Below are 18,959 nucleotides of genomic sequence, written 5' to 3' on the forward strand. Positions count from 1 at the left end.
ATAAATATAAACATTTATATTTTCATTTTCAATTAGTTTGACTTGTACTGAAATAATTAAAACTAAAACTGAAATGAAAATTAAAAACTGTTTATGCACAGTACTGGTCAAAAGTTTGGAAACATTACTGTTGTTAATGTTTTTGAAAGAAGTCTCTTTATACTTAAAATCACTTTAAAATGATCCTAGGGGACCGATGAGTTCTCTTAATTGAAGAATCATCCATTTGCATTTATATAGGAAGGAATACAAATGCGTATGGGTGAAGAAACAATGAAGCCAAATGGTTGCAATGATAATTCTCATGTGTTTTAATTCAAATGAAACCATAAAACCTCTTACCATCTTTCGTAATATGGAAGCATTCATTTCTTATTAAATAATGTTCTCCATTGTATCTCTGGGCAGCTTCCTGTGTCCAATGTGTGATAAATTAGTGAACACAGAATGCATGGATCTTTCTCATTTAATGTGTGTTGTTGTTCAGGTGAAGAGTGTGCACTGTAAAGCTGGAGATACAGTCGGAGAGGGAGATCTACTCGTGGAACTGGAGTAGCAGGACGTCATCATCATCATCATCTGCAGGTCGCTGTGGAGGAGCAAACAAAAGACACTAATAGAGTAGATGGAACATTCCTCCATTCATAGTTTTACTTTCTTTTATACATTCTGACTATAATGTATCCATCTCCCTGGAATTCCACTGGATCCCAGTGAAGGAAATGTCAAAACCACTTACATTATCTTGTGCCTTGGCCCTCCGTTGGAGGTTTTCTTGTTTCACATGGAACCAACCACAATTTGACATCATCAGCAGCAGCGATTGTATTTGAACGCATGTTTAAAAGCAGTCAATGAAAGCTGTTGACACACTCACTCCTTCTCTCTCTCTACTCTGTGTACATTTAACCTTCTTTAGAGAAGTGCTGTGAATGATTGGCATTGCTTCAACTAATTCTTAATTGTTGGGTCATAGTATGCATAGTAGTCCTATGTATTCTTTTCACCTCTAAATCGCCAATCCCACACTCGTATATTTAAATGAATTTACAGAATATACAGATATACGCCTCATTTCTGTCATCAAATGCATTAAACTAGTCAAGAAACATGCACGCTAATAATATCACATGATCATATGTGATTATTTCTGCACAAGTTGTTCTTGGATATGTAGGATCTAAGAATCTAAGGAGAAGGAAATGGAGGAGTGGACCATTACCAGAAGGGGAAGGCAGATATGATTACTCAGAAACAGGCAGCTGTGGTCAGGCTTGGAAGCCAGAAGACCCACCGGCACTGGTGCTGTTTCCTGTTTTCTATCACTCAGCCACTTAGATCCACTTTCTGTCTGTATTTGTTTTGAGAAAAAAAATATGTGTTACAATAAAAATGGGATTAATGTAAACATTCCAAGTGCTGTTGATTTGTTTGAAACCCCAGGCTTGGAAAGCAAACGCGTTGGAGCACATAAAATGCATTACTTAAATGAATGATTTAATTGAATATGCTCTGTGACTGGAGTCAACTCTTGCATACTCTCTTGCATAAGAGAAACAGACACATACAACAGTTAAACCAGTTGGATTTGTCTTTTCTTTTTTAATGTAGCAACCTCTTTTTCTCACATATTTAACAAATGTAAACAAAATAAGTCCAAGAGATTTGCCTCAAATTGAGTCAGTTGTTTTAATAGTAGTAGTTTGATTGCTGCACGTTGTCTCCACTGTAACGTGGTTTCCTATTGTTGGTGTACAAGACTGTCAAAATCAGAGAGGATTGATTTCCCTAAAAAACTGCCTAAAAGTGTAAACACAATAGTTTGATTCTTCAATACCCCATTTGGTTTAAGAAACAGATTTAGATCCTCGCAAGTGCCGCATTGACATTTAATAATAGGACTTTATCTGAAAATACAACCTGTAGTAATCAGAAAAATTCGTGTAATGCTGCATGTTTTACAAAGAATACATTTGTTCTTCACTCTGAGCCATTTTAGTTCAGCAGTGGCTGTCAGTGTAGAAACTGGATTGCATTGGTAAGGTTGTGCTTCATAATGGTCACAGCTCTGACCTTGAGCTGACAATAAACTCAACACACACACACACACTCAGAAAAACTTCACTGACCTTTGACCTTTCTCAGTGGCTTGCATAATTTCTAGTATGCAGCTTTATGGCCATAATCTTTACTGTACCCACTGCGAGAGAAACTTGCTTTCTTGTTTTATTCAATACTGTAAAAAAAAAAAAAAAAAAACTCCTTTAAACCCGGACAGCACTGCACTGGGTCCCTGGGTAACACGGTTTAATTCTCTTCAGTGAATCCTTTCTTTAAATACGTCGCATGCAGAGACTGAACCGTAAACCAGGCCTCACACCGTAGTAACTCTCATGACCAGTTCGCGGTTGCTGTTGCTGTTGCTGGTCTGTCCGCGTGGCTCCTGGGGTCTCAGGTGGTGGCTGAGGAGATGAAGGATGTTGTAAGTACAGTGGTGGTCCGGCAGCGAGGGCTGCCCGTTGCTGGGCTCAGATGAGTCCTGCGGCTCTGTCGTAGCACCTGCTGCCAACGGGACGGAGTTTGTGGAGGGGGTTACGGTTCCCGCCGCGGCCGCCGCAGCCGCAGCCATGAGGGAGGACGTGGAGGTGGAGGCTTCGCCTTCTGTGCCGGACGGCCCCATGCGGTGCGGCAGCGGCAGAGAGAAGTTCCGGAATGTGGCACAGGTCTTCTGGTGCTCCTCATTGTCTTTGACCTTGTCGTAGTTCAAGACTTTCCACTGCTGATTCACAGCCTGCCAGCGGTTAAAGATGCGAAATACGGAGGGACCCTCGTGGACAATCAGAGCTAAAAGAGAAGGAGAGACGCATTTGTTAAGTGAGGGATAATGTTCAGTCAGAACAAATGGGTCTGTCTAGGAAGAGATTCAATTAGCTGAAAGACCTTTGAATGGGTACTTTGTACAGTGCCCAATTAAAAATACAACTTTAATTCTAAATGCACTGCATAGAAAATATTATGCAGTACAACATAGAGATGTTTTTTGAACACCAAATCATATCAGAATGATTTCTGAAGGATCATGTGACACTGAAGACTGTAATAAAAATCAGCTTTGCCATCACAGGAATAAATTACATTTTAAAATGTTTTGTTTTTTTAAATGTAATATTTCCCAATATTGCTGTTTTGATTAAAAAAGAGATCTCTTTCAAAAAGTAACAAAAAAAATGAATTGATCGGTAGTGTAACAACCATTAACGTCTTTTAAATGATATGCTTGAAGCTTTTGCTAAGAAAAAAAATCCATTACTGTGTACAGTATTGCTGCGGATGATGGTGAATAACAGGAAATGTCACACTGTTGGATGGGACGACTGACCAATCAGAATCAAGTATTCCTAAGAGCTGTGTAATAACTGACTGGTTAATACAGGCATTTGCGCACCACTTATGGAAAACATGTACTTGACAACAACAAATCACAATGACCTCATTGATCAAGAAAATTTGCAATGCGCAGTAACAAACAGGTATTTAGGAAAGTGTTGAGGTGCTGTCAATATGATTTCTTTGCATTTTTTTTTTTTTTTTTTATACCTCTGGCTTGGTTTAACTCGCACCATTGTATTTGTTTCTTCAGAGGTCCAGATAGAAAGAGAGTGATGGTCTGCATTAATCTTTTATGTGACAGTGGGTTCCCCTCTGAATGTCTGCAAGGCCTCACATATCTCTACACTTTTTTTTTCAGACTGCTACTATCTTCCCCCCTTTCGATTTACACTCTCTGAGCTCTGATGACAGTTTTTTCACCTCTCTGCAAACGTTAGATTACAAAGGCTTGTATTTTGTGGAGTTGAAACCGATCTCTGATCACTGTGAAAGGCTAGTGGCGTCCCGAGAGCCCTGAGGTTCTCCTCTCACTCTAGCTGCTCCAGAATCGATGAGACAGACCGCTAACAGACGTTATCACTGCACACTGCAGACCACTAAAACAAGCAGCGTGCGAGAAGGTAATAATAACCCACGGTTTCCAATCGACTTTTCTACAACAGCCTAAGCCAAAGCCCTGCAGTTGACAAACCTGGAAATGCTGGAAATGAAACAAGACTGCACCAAATTTGACATCAGTCATATTTGTTCAGTTAAATGGGGGGAAGCATTAACCTTGATGCTGTAGTGGTTGCTGTTATTAGTTTTATTGGAACAGGTAACTGGAGTTTCAGTAGACAGAGCAGAATGAATGCATCCACAGTGGCATTTATATGCAGCAAATGTGTACGAGTTGAAATTAGGTTGTGGAGGAGTTTATTAGCGTTCCAGCATCATGAAGATGCTATTGCTGCTGAAACCTAATTTTTCTACTCTCTCTCTCTCTCTCATCACTCTTCCCCAGTTGGACTGCACATCCTCTCATTACAAGGAGAGAATGTGAGACATGTATTGATTTAACACACACGCAGACACAAACACGCACATTTTCCTTGCGCCGAGAGGATAGCTGAAGGAAATTCTCAGGGCAAAGCTTGAATTTTTATCAGCAGTTTTTTCTGCTGTAGTGTGGGATTTTTTGGCCCCCAACCAGTCCCACAGTGGATGGGAACAGGGCTCGGCTGTGAAAAGCCACGTTGCCACCTGTCTCTTCCCTTAGCTTCACTCTCAGTCTTTCTCTCGTTCCCCTTCCTTTTTTGTTCACATAGTGCTTTCCCTGTCAGATGAATCTACATTATGACAGATGATATTAAGTAATGACTATAATTAGGCACAATATTATGTCATATTTCAATATTAAGCTGAAAGCTGTACGAGTAAGATATCATCCCATCTGAGCAATCTTGAAAATCAACAAAATTGCTTCTTGGGTAATAGTGATGAATAATAGTATTTTATAAAATAGCAATGAAACATCTTTAGAAAAGCTTTAGAAAATGTTCCTTGCATTATCACATCAAGAAAAAGAAAAACCTTTTTCATACAGTATTTTGGGTAAAACATCTAAAAAATATATCTCGGCATTTCTTAGTCTTTTCATAATATTTGATATCTTGATATCTAAAAAAATTCTGAAATGGTTATTGTTTCAACCAAACAGCAAAGTATTAACATGTAAGAAATAAAACTAAATAAAACTAGAATTAAAATAATCATTGTATTCCCCTAAATTTATATTAAAAGTTAAATCATTTTCATGTAAAAGTGTCAACATAATACATATAAACACAAAAATATAAAGTTTTGAATGATGGCAAGAACAATTATTTGATCACAGTTTTAAATCAAAGATCAAACTTTATGAAATATAGTGACCAGATTAGAATCATAGTGATATTTACAATGTTGCTAGAAAATAGGCTATATATTGGCAGTAAATTTATTGCAAATATAAAATAATATTCAATGTATCGCCCATAAATATACAGTTCAATCCATGCATTTATGTATATCATGTACACATATCATGTATCATATGATGTGTACATCAATGATCACATATATACACATACATAATGTGTAAATATCACATATATTTGTTTGTTTCACTGTCTTACTTTCATCTCTGTTGTTGCTTAGTATGTATCATTTATGTTATGTTATATGGCTTATTTGTAACCCCAGACATAATCCATGGACTTTTTGAGGAATAATATGGAGAGTTCTGTGAAATATATTTCACAAATGGTTAAAAAAACAGAGATGATGGTACAGTTTGATTAGTAGCTAAAAGCATCAACAGTTATCCAAAATATTGTATAAACCCACATTTTGGATAAAAGCATCAGCTAAATGAATAAATATAAATGTTGTGTGATACAAGACCTGATGCCCCCTTCCTGTCAAGAGGGGAAATAATAAAAGGCCAATGCTATTCTCAGTGATAGTATTTCAATGAAAGCATTATCTCCATTCTCTCCACCTAATCAGACAGAATGGACTCTCGTTCAGTCTCCCTCCCAGTCTGGCTGCTTACAGAGACAGAGCGATACATCACAACGAAACTCTTGAGGAACTCTGCCATTGATCTACAGCATGCGCACGCATAAACGGATGTGCCACTAAAACAATCTCGACATCACCATTGTTCAGCTCCTTCCCATTCACCCTCTTTCTTTCTTTCTTGCAGTCGGGATTACCCAAGATAGCGCTGCTCTGAGAAAACCTCATTATTCCCTCTGAGCCACTGGAGAGGCGAAACAGCCATTCCACTCCAGCTTCTGCAGCATTGTGATGCCCATTTAGACTGCAGGCACTAGGTGGCAGATATTTTATGTTGCAGCTGCCATTTGTGGATGTTAAGGAGAGAGCTGCAGTTGTTGACACTCGTTCTGTAACTCCCATATGACTTTATGTCCAATCTGCAATACATCAGCATGGAGAGCTGTCTAAACCTCGTACATCAAACTGCAGCTATATCGCAGGCACTCTGTCCAATACCTGTGCATTTATTCAAATGGCCACGTTCACACAGCAGCAGAATACAATTGTCAGTGCTGAATATAGTTGTTCATTCACATTTTTGTTTTGAAACAGACATACGGTGCGGCCACATTTGTGGAAATTGATGGAAAATGGTTCATTATCTGTTGTCAGCAGTGTAGTGACGGTTCACTTTCAAACCAAGCAGCTTTCTGTTGGTCAATGTGGCGAATATGTGTGACATACTAAACCCGAAATGAAATCTGCACAGGAAAATCTTGTCCTCACATGTAAATCCTGATTGCATTGATTCCTACTGAAATGACTGGATTTCTCCATTTCTCGAAAATCCTCCAAACAAAGCTAAATTTGACTGCACCTTAACTATAACTAGGCTATACACTTTCACACAAAAAATGTTATTGCATTTAACTCTTTCCCCGCCACTGGCGAAAATTTCCGTCATTTATGAGGCAATGCTTCCCCGCCATTAGTCTCAGCCTCAGATGCCACGCTTACGAACGGCTGGCTGAATGTCTGATGCGTGTGGCACACTTAACTGGAAACTAACTGGAAACTTCAGGATTTTTCGAAGTTGTCATCTAAACGGTTGAATTCTATAGGATTTCGCGTTCTTTAAAGGTCCGCCTGGAAACAAAGATGCCGTGGCGTCAAACAATTATCAGGATCAACTAAACGCTGGATTTTTAGAAGTATGTTAAGTATTTAAAATTCGTGGCATAGACTTGCACACCGGTCTGTTATTGTAGGAACATCAACGTTTTCACGGCCCTAAACATGACGCAGAACAAAACGATCTGTGATTGGTTTGCTTTACATGTCAGTCAGACTGCCTCTGGACGGTTCTAGGCCAATGAAAGCTGCTAAGGATACCAGACCTTCTGCCGTCAGTCTGAAGTTCTGGCTACGCGAGACTACCCCGCCATAGACGGAAATGTCAGGCTTTCCGTGTATTCACTGTTATACGGTAGGGGCCGCTATTACACATCTGAAAGAATACTGAATCTCCTGATCAAAAGACACGTGATGAAGAAGTATAAACAAGCGATATCTATGTAAGCAGATGCATATGTAAAATACTGCGGTCATCAACATGAAACAGCATATAAATCAAAATTGCCTAAAGTTACCGAATGAAACGTTGCCCCAGGACGAGGTATAGGACTGTGTAAGCTTTGGGGCTGTTGATGGACTCGATCTACTCTATCTATGGTTTGATCATCATTCTGGATCAAAAACGCATTTTTCTCAGCTTTTTGCTCAAAATGCTCTTTTCTTTTCTTGCAAAAGTTGTAAATAATGCCTGGATCAGTGATGAAAATAAATATATAAAAATGGTGACTTTCATAACGCTGGAAAGTCATTACAGATAACATGACTTTATTTGATAAGCGTGCCCAATAGAGGCACAAATTCATCCATTATCCTACAGTGGCATTGAATTGTTTAGTGTGGAGCAAAGCATTCAGGAAGGACCCAGACCACAAAACTGATAAAGGCTTTGATGAAAGACAGTGATTGGAAGGGCTCATAACTCAATCTCTGTGAGTTATCGGAACCTCACAGGAATACACAAAATGCACGTCGGCTGTGTGTGCGGCTATAGCACCGTATGACATGTCAAATAGTTTTCCAATGTGATTCTATTTACCCAATACAGATTAACCAAAATAGTAAATTTAAGGTGTGAGTCCTGATAATTTAAACTAGTGAGATGTTGGGCTAAAGAATATATTTAGCACTCTAAACTGCCGTTTATACTGCCGCTGTGTGAGCATTGTTACTGGTATCTGTATGTCATTGATATACAAAAACGTGGACATTTTGAGTGAATAGAGCGACAGGGCTAAATGTTTGGACAAAAGAGGGAGAGCTAGAGAATTTTTGGCTGCATATCTAAGAAAATGAAACGAGCAGGAATTATTTGAAATAGTTTAGAAATAAAAATGAAATTCGCTTAAGTCGCAATGCAAAGTCTTGATGTCTTCGTTATCTTTTGCAATGGTTACAAGCAATTCTCAATACTATTGCGAGTTAAGGTGCAGTCACATTTACCATTGCCCTGTGAAATTTTGCAGGCAAAATCCAGTCATTTCAATAGGAATCTGTGGAATCAGGAATCAGGAAAAAAAAATTCCAATACAGATTTTGCATTAAATTCAAGAGAGTCACAATTTGCCACCTGTTCATCATTTCTCCTCAGAAGACTTTGATTCGCTTGATTCATATGGATTATTTTCATGATGTCTTTGTACTTTTTTAAACTTGATTGCAAAGTTTAAACTTTTTTAAACTTGATTGTTGATATAATGAATGGACAAAAATGGGGAGAGAATATTAAAAAATATCTTGATTTGTATTCTGAAGATGAACGAAAGTCTTGCAATTTTAGGGCCCTATGAAATCCGTTTTATTTTTTTTCAAATTCCGTTTCTTTGGATAATTTTTAGCCTTTTCGGATTTTTCTTGTTTTCTTTTCACTTTTAAGCAGTATTGACCTTTAAAAATGTACTTACACAAACTCACAATTCAGCTTTTTTATTTAAACTGTTAATATATTCAGCAAAGCACATTCAAAATTCTTCAAAATTCAGCCAAACCTTCAACAAATCTAATAGAATCCAAAAATAACAGTTACAAGGTAGGATTGATGAGTATTAAATTAAAGATTAAATTAGCTTTTAAATCATTTTTCACAAATAATGTTTTATAAAAAGATAAACCTCGCATATTTAAGCCTTTAAATCACTTTTATAAAAATAATGTGTCAAAAAAGATAAACATTAACAATGATACTGACATTTACAAATACAAATGCATTTTAGCTTATCTTTTATTATTAATAGTAAAATTCGGTCCGATTTTCCCGTGGCTTCTGACGTTGCTATGCAACCATCCACTGCGCTCTCCACAATGACAAAGAAGTTTTAGTAGCTAATAACGTTAGATTTCCACCACCGAAAAACGCTTGCTGTAGCTCTGCTACAAGATTTATTTACGGAGAAGAGAAAAACACCCGTAGTGTTTGTGGTGTAGCCCCCATCCTTTATGTTGACTGAGCTTTCAATGTTGTTTCAATGCCTGGAAAAAATAAGCGCGTTGGCGCTTCAATTATGAGCGCGCTTGCCGCGCGCCTACATTTGAAATAACGAACTTGAGCGCGCAAAAGGTTCACGCTTGCACTCATACTGAAAAGCGCGCTGTTTGCATCCCTGTATATTAACTGTATTGACAGATGTCTCTCTATATGGCTCTGGGTTTAGGTAGACCTTTGTACGTTTGTTGTTTTAAACTGAAAAAATAAGAAGTCAACAAACATATGCAAATTCCGTGCGTATAAGAGAATTCCGTTTTCATGTGTAAATTCCGTGATTCCGTCCGCGTTTTCCGCATCACGGAAATCATAGGGCCCTACAATTTGCAAAGACATGAGGGTGAGTAAACAGGTGAACTATCCCGCAGTTAACCTCACATATCTGGGTTTCCTCCCACACAGGTCTTTTATTTTTATTTCTATAACCCTTCTGGAAAAGCTGAACTGAACTTTTTTTGGCTAAGTGCTGCTCTAGTTTTAGCTGCAGTCCCCCCACAGTTTTGTTACAATTCTCTTCAGATGATGCTTAATTGAAAAACAAAAAAATGTTATCATTTAATTAGGAGCACATTTCCTCTGAGAGACAAAAAGACTGATATAATGTGTGTGCGCGTGTTATTTACTGCCTCAATTGTATGCGGATCACGAGGGAGCAGTGTGTATTTTCTCTCATAGCGAAGCATTAGAAGGATCGCTCCTTAAGCTGGCCTGATTAGACTATCCCATCGTCTTGCCTTTTCTCCAGAGATCAAACTCAGCATGTCCTTCCCTGTAATACTTTATACCAGTGTGACAATGCATTACATATCACAGAATGTCCTATATATTTGGTCTATTCACTTCCAAATTACATACATATGACTATTGTTATAATATCTACAAATAGGGTAAATCAGAAGTGAGCGCAGAGGGCAGAGCTCTTGAAGTGAGAGGGTTTACTCTTATAGGCGATGCGTTTAGAACACTGCGCAAATCTATATATCACTCAACCTTCATTTTGAATAGGAATGTTGACATAGGAGCAAAAGTAATGCTTTTAACTGTAAAGATTGTTCTGGAAAGTATACTTTTGCATCGAATATCGACTCTTTGTAATTATATTTCCGCTGATAGTCCTTGGGTGCATGAGAACAATTGAGCATTTTAGAATCAATGGCAAAATCACATAAATGGCAAACAAACTGCAAAATTACTTCCTTTACTTGACGATTGTCTGTATGCTGTGAAAGAGGAATTCAGTTTGAAGGGTCATTCCAAATGAGAGAAGGCAAGTAATAATGAAAGTAGCACTTGGAACAGAGAGCAACAGTGGGGTAATGGAAGTACAAATTCCATTACTTTTCTCAACAGAGAAATAGATTTTGAATGATTCCACATAAACCTTTCAAGACAGGCCGACTATTAATCTATGGAATGCTTCTGTTAAAGCCCTAACTCGTACGTTTTTAAAGTTCAGTTTTAAATGTTCAGTTCCACTAATCAGAAAATCACAACAAACAAATTAGGACAAAAGAGCTCAGTATCAACCATCCACTCACATGAAGCATTGTGAATGACAATCAAGACAGTCTCCTTATACTCTCCAACTTCTTAATTTAACTGGTCACTGAATTAAAGGGGTCCTATTATGCCCTTTTACGAAGTCTTGATTTTGTTTTTGGGGGTGTGATAGAATATGCTTTCGTGCTTGATTGTTAAAAAAAAACACATTATTTTTCACATATTTTACATTATTACAGCTCTTCTCTCCCCAGCCTGGCTAGAACGCGATGAGCCCGTCCTTCCGAAATATGAAATGTGCTGTGATTGGTTACTTGGCCCAGTGTGTTGTGATTGGCACCGCTTAGCGTGTGTTCAGGGAAATGCCACGCCCCTTATCATAACCACGAGTTTCATCTACTCAGATGTAAATATTTAGGATGGCGTCAATTTCAAACCAATTCAAGCTAGATTCAGACTTAAGAATGTTAACAAACAAGAGGATCATGCAGAACAGATTTCATGCACTGACTTTGCAAGCACGGATTTCAGAGTGGCATGTTTTTTTTTGTCATTTTCTTATACATTTTAGATCCGATGTTATACATCATTTAATCATACTGTATTTGTCGGAAACTATGGTAATACAAACAGTAATCAATCACACAACCATGGATCATTTTCCTAAGGAAAATGAACAGTCTTACAAAAGCGAGAGCTTACAAAAGCTACAGTAAACATTATATCAACACTAATGTTGGCTAGCAGGCGAGCGGAGGTAAACAGCTTTGTCCTTTGTTTGCATTGTAGTTTGTTGCAACAACATAAAACTTATAATCAAAACTGTTAATAGAAAACTCAACTAGAAATGATAAGACATACAAGTTGTGATCCACAAACAACAGATTGTCCAGACAAAGTGGGAACTGCTCCATTTCAGGAGAAGCTTTTGTGTGTAACCTGCATTGTACTCTCTTAGCTTCCGTAAAATGCGCCGCACACAGATAAACGTTGGTGTAACAATGTTCATGAACAGTGTCTAAAATCAATTTTAACCACTGAGGTGATAATACACCGGGCAACTTTTTGAGCAATGTTACTGGGCAATGTTGCCAACAACGGGGACCAAATGAGACACAGGGCCCACGACCGATCTAAAGTATCCAGATGGAAATTTGTTGCCCATTCTCAACGAGACAGTTCCCAAGCAACATTGCTTGGCAACATTGCTCAAAAAAGTTTCCCCGTGTATCATCACCTTAAAGGGTTAGTTCACCCAAAAATGAAAATTCTGTCAGTAATTACTCACCCTCATGTTGTTCCAACCCCGTAAGACCTTCGTTCATCTTCGGAACACAAATTAAGATATTTTTGATTAAATCTGAGTGCTGGATCACTCCTCCATAGGCTTCTAAGACACTATAACTTGCTGGCCCAGAAAATGTATTAAAGACATCGTTAATATAGTCCAAGTGACTACAGTGGCTCAATCTTAAGTTTATAAAGCGACGAGAAAACTTTTGTGCGCAAAAACAAACAAAAATAACGACTTTATTCCACTTTTCATTTCCTTCTCTCTGGGCCTCGGGTCTTTTCACGTAGTGTTTAAGCGTAGCGCGTCTGTGTTGTACGTCACACGTAGGCTCACTATTGGCCGACGCTGGTCATGTGTGTGATACGTGGTGACGTGCAACACAGACTGGTGGAATAAAGTCGTTATTTTTGTTTGTTTTTGCGCACAAAAAGTATTCTCGTCGCTTTATAAACTTAATGATTGAGCCACTGTAGTCACTTGGACTATATTACGATGTCTTTAATACATTTTCTGGGCCAGCAAGTTATAGTGTCTTAGAAGCCTATGGAGGAGTGATCCAGCACTCAGATTTAATCAAAAATATCTTAATTTGTGTTCCGAAGATGAACGAAGGTCTTACGGGGTTGGAACAACATGAGGGTGAGTAATTACTGACAGAATTTTCATTTTTGGGTGAACTAACCCTTTAAAAAAAAAAAAGAGTTTTGGAAACGGGGTGGATAAAACAGTGTCTCTTTGACATAATGACAACACTGTCTTCTCTAATGCAGCTCAGCCAGGCCTCATCCTCTATTTTACATATTCTGTGGGCGGAGATTATTTAAATGAGTAACATTGTGACTTCATAAAGCCCGGAAAAAAATGCGTTGTATTCCAAACGAGTCGTTTGTTATAGTTCTTGGAAAGAATATTCTGTTAAATAAAATATCTTGGAGCTTTGTAACCTTGCAGAACAGCAACATTACACACTAACTAAAGTTGAAAAAGTGAAAAAACATAATATGACTAACATTAACTACTTTCCACATTAACTAATGTGATGAGATCATGTGACAACTATGTAGCAAACTACTGCTTGAAATGGTTATTGTTGTGTGTACTGTTATGTTTCACAATATCAGTTATCCGTCCTGAGCAGTAATCGGTAAGATAGAGTTTCATTCTGAATATAGCCAGGTTAAGTTAGCTTTGCTAGTCTAATAGTTTAAGTCACTTAATATTGGATGGATTTAAAATTGTACATTCTTAGTGTGACAGCCAGTATATTGTGGCCAATTTGAATTTGAATGGCATCTATGCACGAATCAATTTCCAGTTCTCAATCTTTCAGTCTTTCAGTAATTTTATTCAGTAGATACATAAAAAATGCATTCATTAACTGAAATGCAGCAATTACTCATGGCTCCCTGTTGCTTGCCTGAAAAACACAATCCTCTTAGTTCTGCCTGCACTTTTCCTTTACTTTCCTGTGTTTTTAGAGGAAAGTGGGCTTGTAATTCAACATTATGTCTTCAGCTGGTTCCAATAGGCCTAGATGTTGGTTACCAGTGAGGCCACTAGAGTCACAGTGTACTCAAAGGCCCCCCACCCCCCCTCACAGACAGTGTCTGATATTCTCAGACAAGTAAACATACAAACATGTAAAAGCACAGCATTGCAGTTATTGAGAATCCAATGACCTACCAATGCAAACCAGGTCCATGAAGCCGTACATGGCATAACAGATCTGGAAGAGCAGGTCCTGCCTTTGCCACTTGGCCGAGGGGCTGAGGGAGGACCACACCAGCCAGGAGATACTGGCTATCAGGAACAGCGAACCCAGAACAGCTGCAGCTATCTGGACTTTCTCTATCACTGTCAAAGAGATGGCCTGCCACTGGAGACACAGATAAAAACGATGAACTAATAGATAGCACAGTACCAGACGCACATTTAAACACACATGAAGAACAAGAAAACACTGGAAAATATTCAACAGTACACAGATAATATAAGTGACTTAATATCAGTCAGAATAAAAACAGACTAATAATATAAACAAGTATGCCTTAGTAATATTACTAGAATTTTTTTTTTTTTTTTATGTGTACTTTTATTCAGCAAGGAGGCATTAAATTGATCAGGACTTGTTACAAAAAATATATTTCAAATAAATGCTGTTCTTTTGAACTTTCTATTCATCCTGAAAAAAAAGTGTATTGTGGCTTCCAGAAAAATATTAAGCAGAGTTTACACAGTGTTTTTAACATTGATATAAATGTTTCTTAAGCAGCAAATCAGCATATTAGAATGATTTCTGAAGAGTCTTGTGACAGTAAACACTGGAGTAACAGCTTTTTAAAAAAATCAGCTTTGCCATTAGAGGAATAAATTAGATTTTAAAATATTACAATATAAAAATGCACTTGTAAATAGATATTAAAATAATAGAAAACATTTATTTTAAATTGTATGAATATTTCACAATATTATTGTTTATACTGTATTTTGTACAATCTTACAGACTCCAAACTTTTGAATGGTAGTGGTTTACTTTTTGGGGGTTTTATTCTTCATATCATTATTTTAAAGGTGCGCTCTGGAAGATCTTTGAGATGAAGTACATACAAAACAAAAATACTGAACATACTGTTCTTCCCTTACCCCAATTCACTACGGTAAGCTCACAATAATATTATATTTTGAGCAGTTGGGATGGATTTGGCAAGAAAATTGTCAAAATAATTTCTTGCCGTTTTACATTCCTCTTCTTCTTTTTTAATTTTTTTATACGTGCCCTGTAGACGTTCTTCTTGCTGGTTGTAGATCTTGGTGTAGAATGACAGATCTTATCATAGGCAAGTCAACCGAAAGTACAGCTGATCAAAAAAAAAATCGGTCATTCAGGGTTCCTACACCTTGGTTAACTTCAAATTCAAGGACAGGACCTTTCAAGGACTTTCCAGGTCCAATATCCTCAAATTTAAGGACATAATGTAGGGACACATTTCAAGTGAGAGCAAGGTTACACCATGATACCTTGTCAGATACATTGTTAAAGTTTTCATGTGTCAAACAACTGCAAAAAAGCATTCTTTTTATTTCTTTTGGCCATATGACAGAGATCTGATATTCTATTTGTTGTATTTCTGTTTTGCATAAAACCGAAGAATATTCGGTATATTAACTTTTGCATGGAATTTATTGAAAAGAGCTTAGGCTCGTGTAACCAGAAGTTTTAAAGGTGCACTGTGTAATTTTTAGCGGCATCTAACAGGAAAATATTTTGTTGTCTGAGACAAAGATAAATGAAGAGATTGTTTACTTAATTATTCAGTAAAATTATGTTATTGCGAATATTATTGTTACTTGTTCATCATTGTGTTAGTGCTTTATTCGCTGACTTTAGCTAGCTTCTTTGCACGAAGAACAACATAGTGACAAAACGTGTTTGTCTGTTTAGGGCTCCTGTAGAAACATGGTGGTGCAAAATGGCTATTTCAATGTAAGGAGACCCGCAATGTATGTAGATAGAAATGGCTCATTCTAATACAAACACAACGGTTCATTATGTAAGGTATTTAACACCACTGAAAATAAAGTTATGTATATGATATTGCATTTCTGTCAACAGATCCTCCTAAATATTACACATGCACCTTTAAGATATATGAATATGCTTTTAATTTTTCTTGCCTCATGGGTTTATATTATCTTAATAAGCAAAGCAATTCAACATTACATAAAATATTTGGCCAACAGATTATCACAAATGTTTTATGTTTATTGTACCACAATGTACAAGCTCTATTCAGACGTTATTGTTTCTCATGTGGACGTCTGTAAAAAAAAAATGTTCATCATGCATGGCACCTCAGTGATAAAACTCATGTATTCGGATGCCGATTTATTGACGGTGGAGGAGCGAGTTTTGTAAGTCCACGAACACGCGAACACGCTGCTCGCGTAGTCAGTCACATGATTGTCTGCTGTAAATAAAATGTCATATGCTTGGAATAATACGAATACATTTGAATTTAATTTAAGTCAAGTCAAGTCAAGTCAAGTATATTTGTATAGCGCTTTTCACAATTCAGATTGTATCAAAGCAGCTTCACAGTATTAAATTAAAATAATACAACAAGGTTTGTTGCTAGTGGAATTTATTGATTGATAAAATCAAATTAAATATCCCCAAAATATCCCCAACTATAATTTAATAAAATAATGTTCTATTTATCATTTTATTATTTAATTCTCATTTATAAAAAATATGAAGCTGGACGCGCGTATCATATTCGAAATGGTTCTTATATTCTTGCATTTTCTCAAAAGCATGTAATAAAAAAAAAAAAAAAGGAAATAAGTTTAAACAAGATAATTCAGCCTCTTATTTGAGGTAAAAAATAAAGATGCACTTTTATTTTTAATGTTATGCATAATAGCCTACATAGTTTAAAATTGGATCATATATATTGCTGTCACAATAACGGCCCATTTCAAATGTTTACGTGCTTTTTTCTCTTTCTCCTTTTTGTTCGCTGAGGTGGAGCGGTTAAGCGCAACAGTTATCATGTTGATCGGCAGTGATCAAAAATGATTTAAACAGTGAATTTTGAAGTGACCTCTTCTTGTAAACTCAGATATGTGGATTCAGACGGCAATTAAATCACCACAGGACCTTGGTGTTTATCAAAATAAAAAAATAAAAAATACGCGGATGGTGGGAGAAAAACACTGTCATTCCAGATTCGGACGGCAATTAAATCACAGACCAACCCCTAACGTTAAATGATGAAAATACCTTACGACCCCATGAGAAACAATTACCGTACGAATAGGGCTATTGACTGAACATATTTGGGTTCGGTATAAGCACTGAAAACATATCCAACATAGTGCAGATCATTATAAAACATTCCAAATATCTTGAAACGTGCATTTTCCAGGCATCACGTTTCAGCAGTTTCAGCCCACGGTGTGTCTGTGAGACGTTGAGGTATCAATCGTAGTAGTTTAGTTTCGTGCGCGCGTGAAGTCATGGCAACGTACAACACAAAGCACCTCACGCGGGAAACACTTTACGTAATGCGTAAATGCGCGTAACTAAGGTAGCCTAAATCAAGCTATCTAGTAGGCTATGCATAGGTCACGAAGTGTTGGCGAAATAACACATTAGCGAACTGGACGGAATAAAATGGTATTTTTTCCAGAAAACTTTTTGCACAAAATAAATTCAAGTACTTTCAAGGACCTGTATCCATGAATGTTTATTTTCAAAAACTTTCCAGGGGCCTTGAAAAAAAAAAAATGAAAAAAAAAAAAAATCTGATTCACAAACTTTCAAGGATTTCAAGGACCCGTGGGAACCCTGGTAATTGTATGGCCAAAGTTTTGTAGTGCACCTTTAAAATAACCAAAACAAAGAAGAAAGTGTCCTATTTATCATCTGAAGGTCAGATCAAAAGAAAAGAAAAAAGGCTGAAAGTAATATCATTGAGAGGCAGAAGCTTTGAACCCAAACAAGCAAATTAATTATATGAGCTGATCATATGAAAGGAATAAGATAAACAAACTGCTAATGCTCTCAGTATTATGGTGGTACAATGGCACAGTGATGGTACTATCAGATGGCTATATTTTGGTGCTGAATGACTAGCATATTCATATATCATACATGGTATGCCAAGGTGCACTATATGGCCAGAGTATGTGAACATCACCTTCTAATGAATGCGTTTTCTACTTTAATCAAGTATACTATACAGCCGTGTAAATGTCCAAACAATGAGACAAAATATTTTCTTTTCCAACTTAGCAATGCTCTCTGCACAAAGCGGGATCTATAAAGAAATTATTTACCGACTGTGGTGTGGAAGAAATTGGCTGGCCTTCAAAAAAAGCCCACCTGAAACTCAATGAGCACCTTTGTGATGACTGTGAGCCAAGCCCCATCATATAAAATCAGTGTCTGACCTCACTGATGCTCTATAATGAATGAGAGCAATGTTCCCTGCAACCATGTTCCCACATCTAGTGGTAAGCCTTGCCAGAAGAGTGGAAGGGAGGATTGATGCCTCATTAATGCCCATGGCTATGAAATTGTCCATGGTTTTGCTTAAACACATTTGGGTGTTGTGTTCAGGTGTCCACAAACTGTATTGGCCATTTAGTGCAATGCAAATAATACCTGCATGGTGGACAAAACTAAAGCAGTTTTACTCCGCAACACATGTAAGTATATTTATTTATTTATTTGGACTTAATCAGAGTGTCTTTATTTTAAGTTTTTTTTCTTCACTACATTTCAAAGCATAACAACAAATCTTTCTTTAGAGCCAATTCTTTTCAGTGAACTGTTCACAACTACTGATTCAATAACTCAGGTTAACAAATCACTGAATCGGTCTTGTCTGAATTTAAAATAAAAATTGAATTTAGACTGTGCTGACTTCTAAAAACAATTCATAATGTCAGACTAACTTATTTAAATTCTATCCTATCAGTGTGACTGGGGCATTAGGCCCCTCTCTCTTTAAATAAGCATTTTGAGTGTATAATATAAATAAATAAAACCATATAGATTAGTTATTTTACTTTTAAAACATGTAGGGGAGAGCCGGGACGATTGAAACGCAGGACGGATGAAACACTGAGATT

General features: G+C 37.2%; 2 protein-coding genes across 2 annotated transcripts in view; one reads left to right on the forward strand and one right to left on the reverse strand.

The window, feature by feature from the left end:
• Positions 1–1,408, forward strand: part of pcca (propionyl-CoA carboxylase subunit alpha) — a 44,542-nt gene extending 43,134 nt beyond the window's left edge. Inside the window, exon 23 of the mRNA XM_084401551.1 lies at positions 488–1,408. Coding sequence (XP_084257677.1) covers positions 488–556 — 69 coding nt within the window. The 3' untranslated portion in view covers positions 557–1,408. The remainder of the gene's footprint in view (positions 1–487) is intronic.
• Positions 1,409–1,604: 196 nt separating this feature from the next.
• marchf4a (membrane-associated ring finger (C3HC4) 4a) overlaps positions 1,605–18,959 on the reverse strand; it is a 54,010-nt gene continuing 36,655 nt past the window's right edge. The window contains exons 3-4 of the mRNA XM_084401552.1: positions 14,004–14,196; positions 1,605–2,844 (exon numbers count right to left, since the gene is read on the reverse strand). Coding sequence (XP_084257678.1) covers positions 2,375–2,844; positions 14,004–14,196 — 663 coding nt within the window. The 3' untranslated portion in view covers positions 1,605–2,374. The remainder of the gene's footprint in view (positions 2,845–14,003; positions 14,197–18,959) is intronic.

Source organism: Rutilus rutilus (assembly GCF_951802725.1).
Source record: "Rutilus rutilus genome assembly, chromosome: 2".
Lineage (NCBI taxonomy): Eukaryota > Metazoa > Chordata > Actinopteri > Cypriniformes > Leuciscidae > Rutilus > Rutilus rutilus.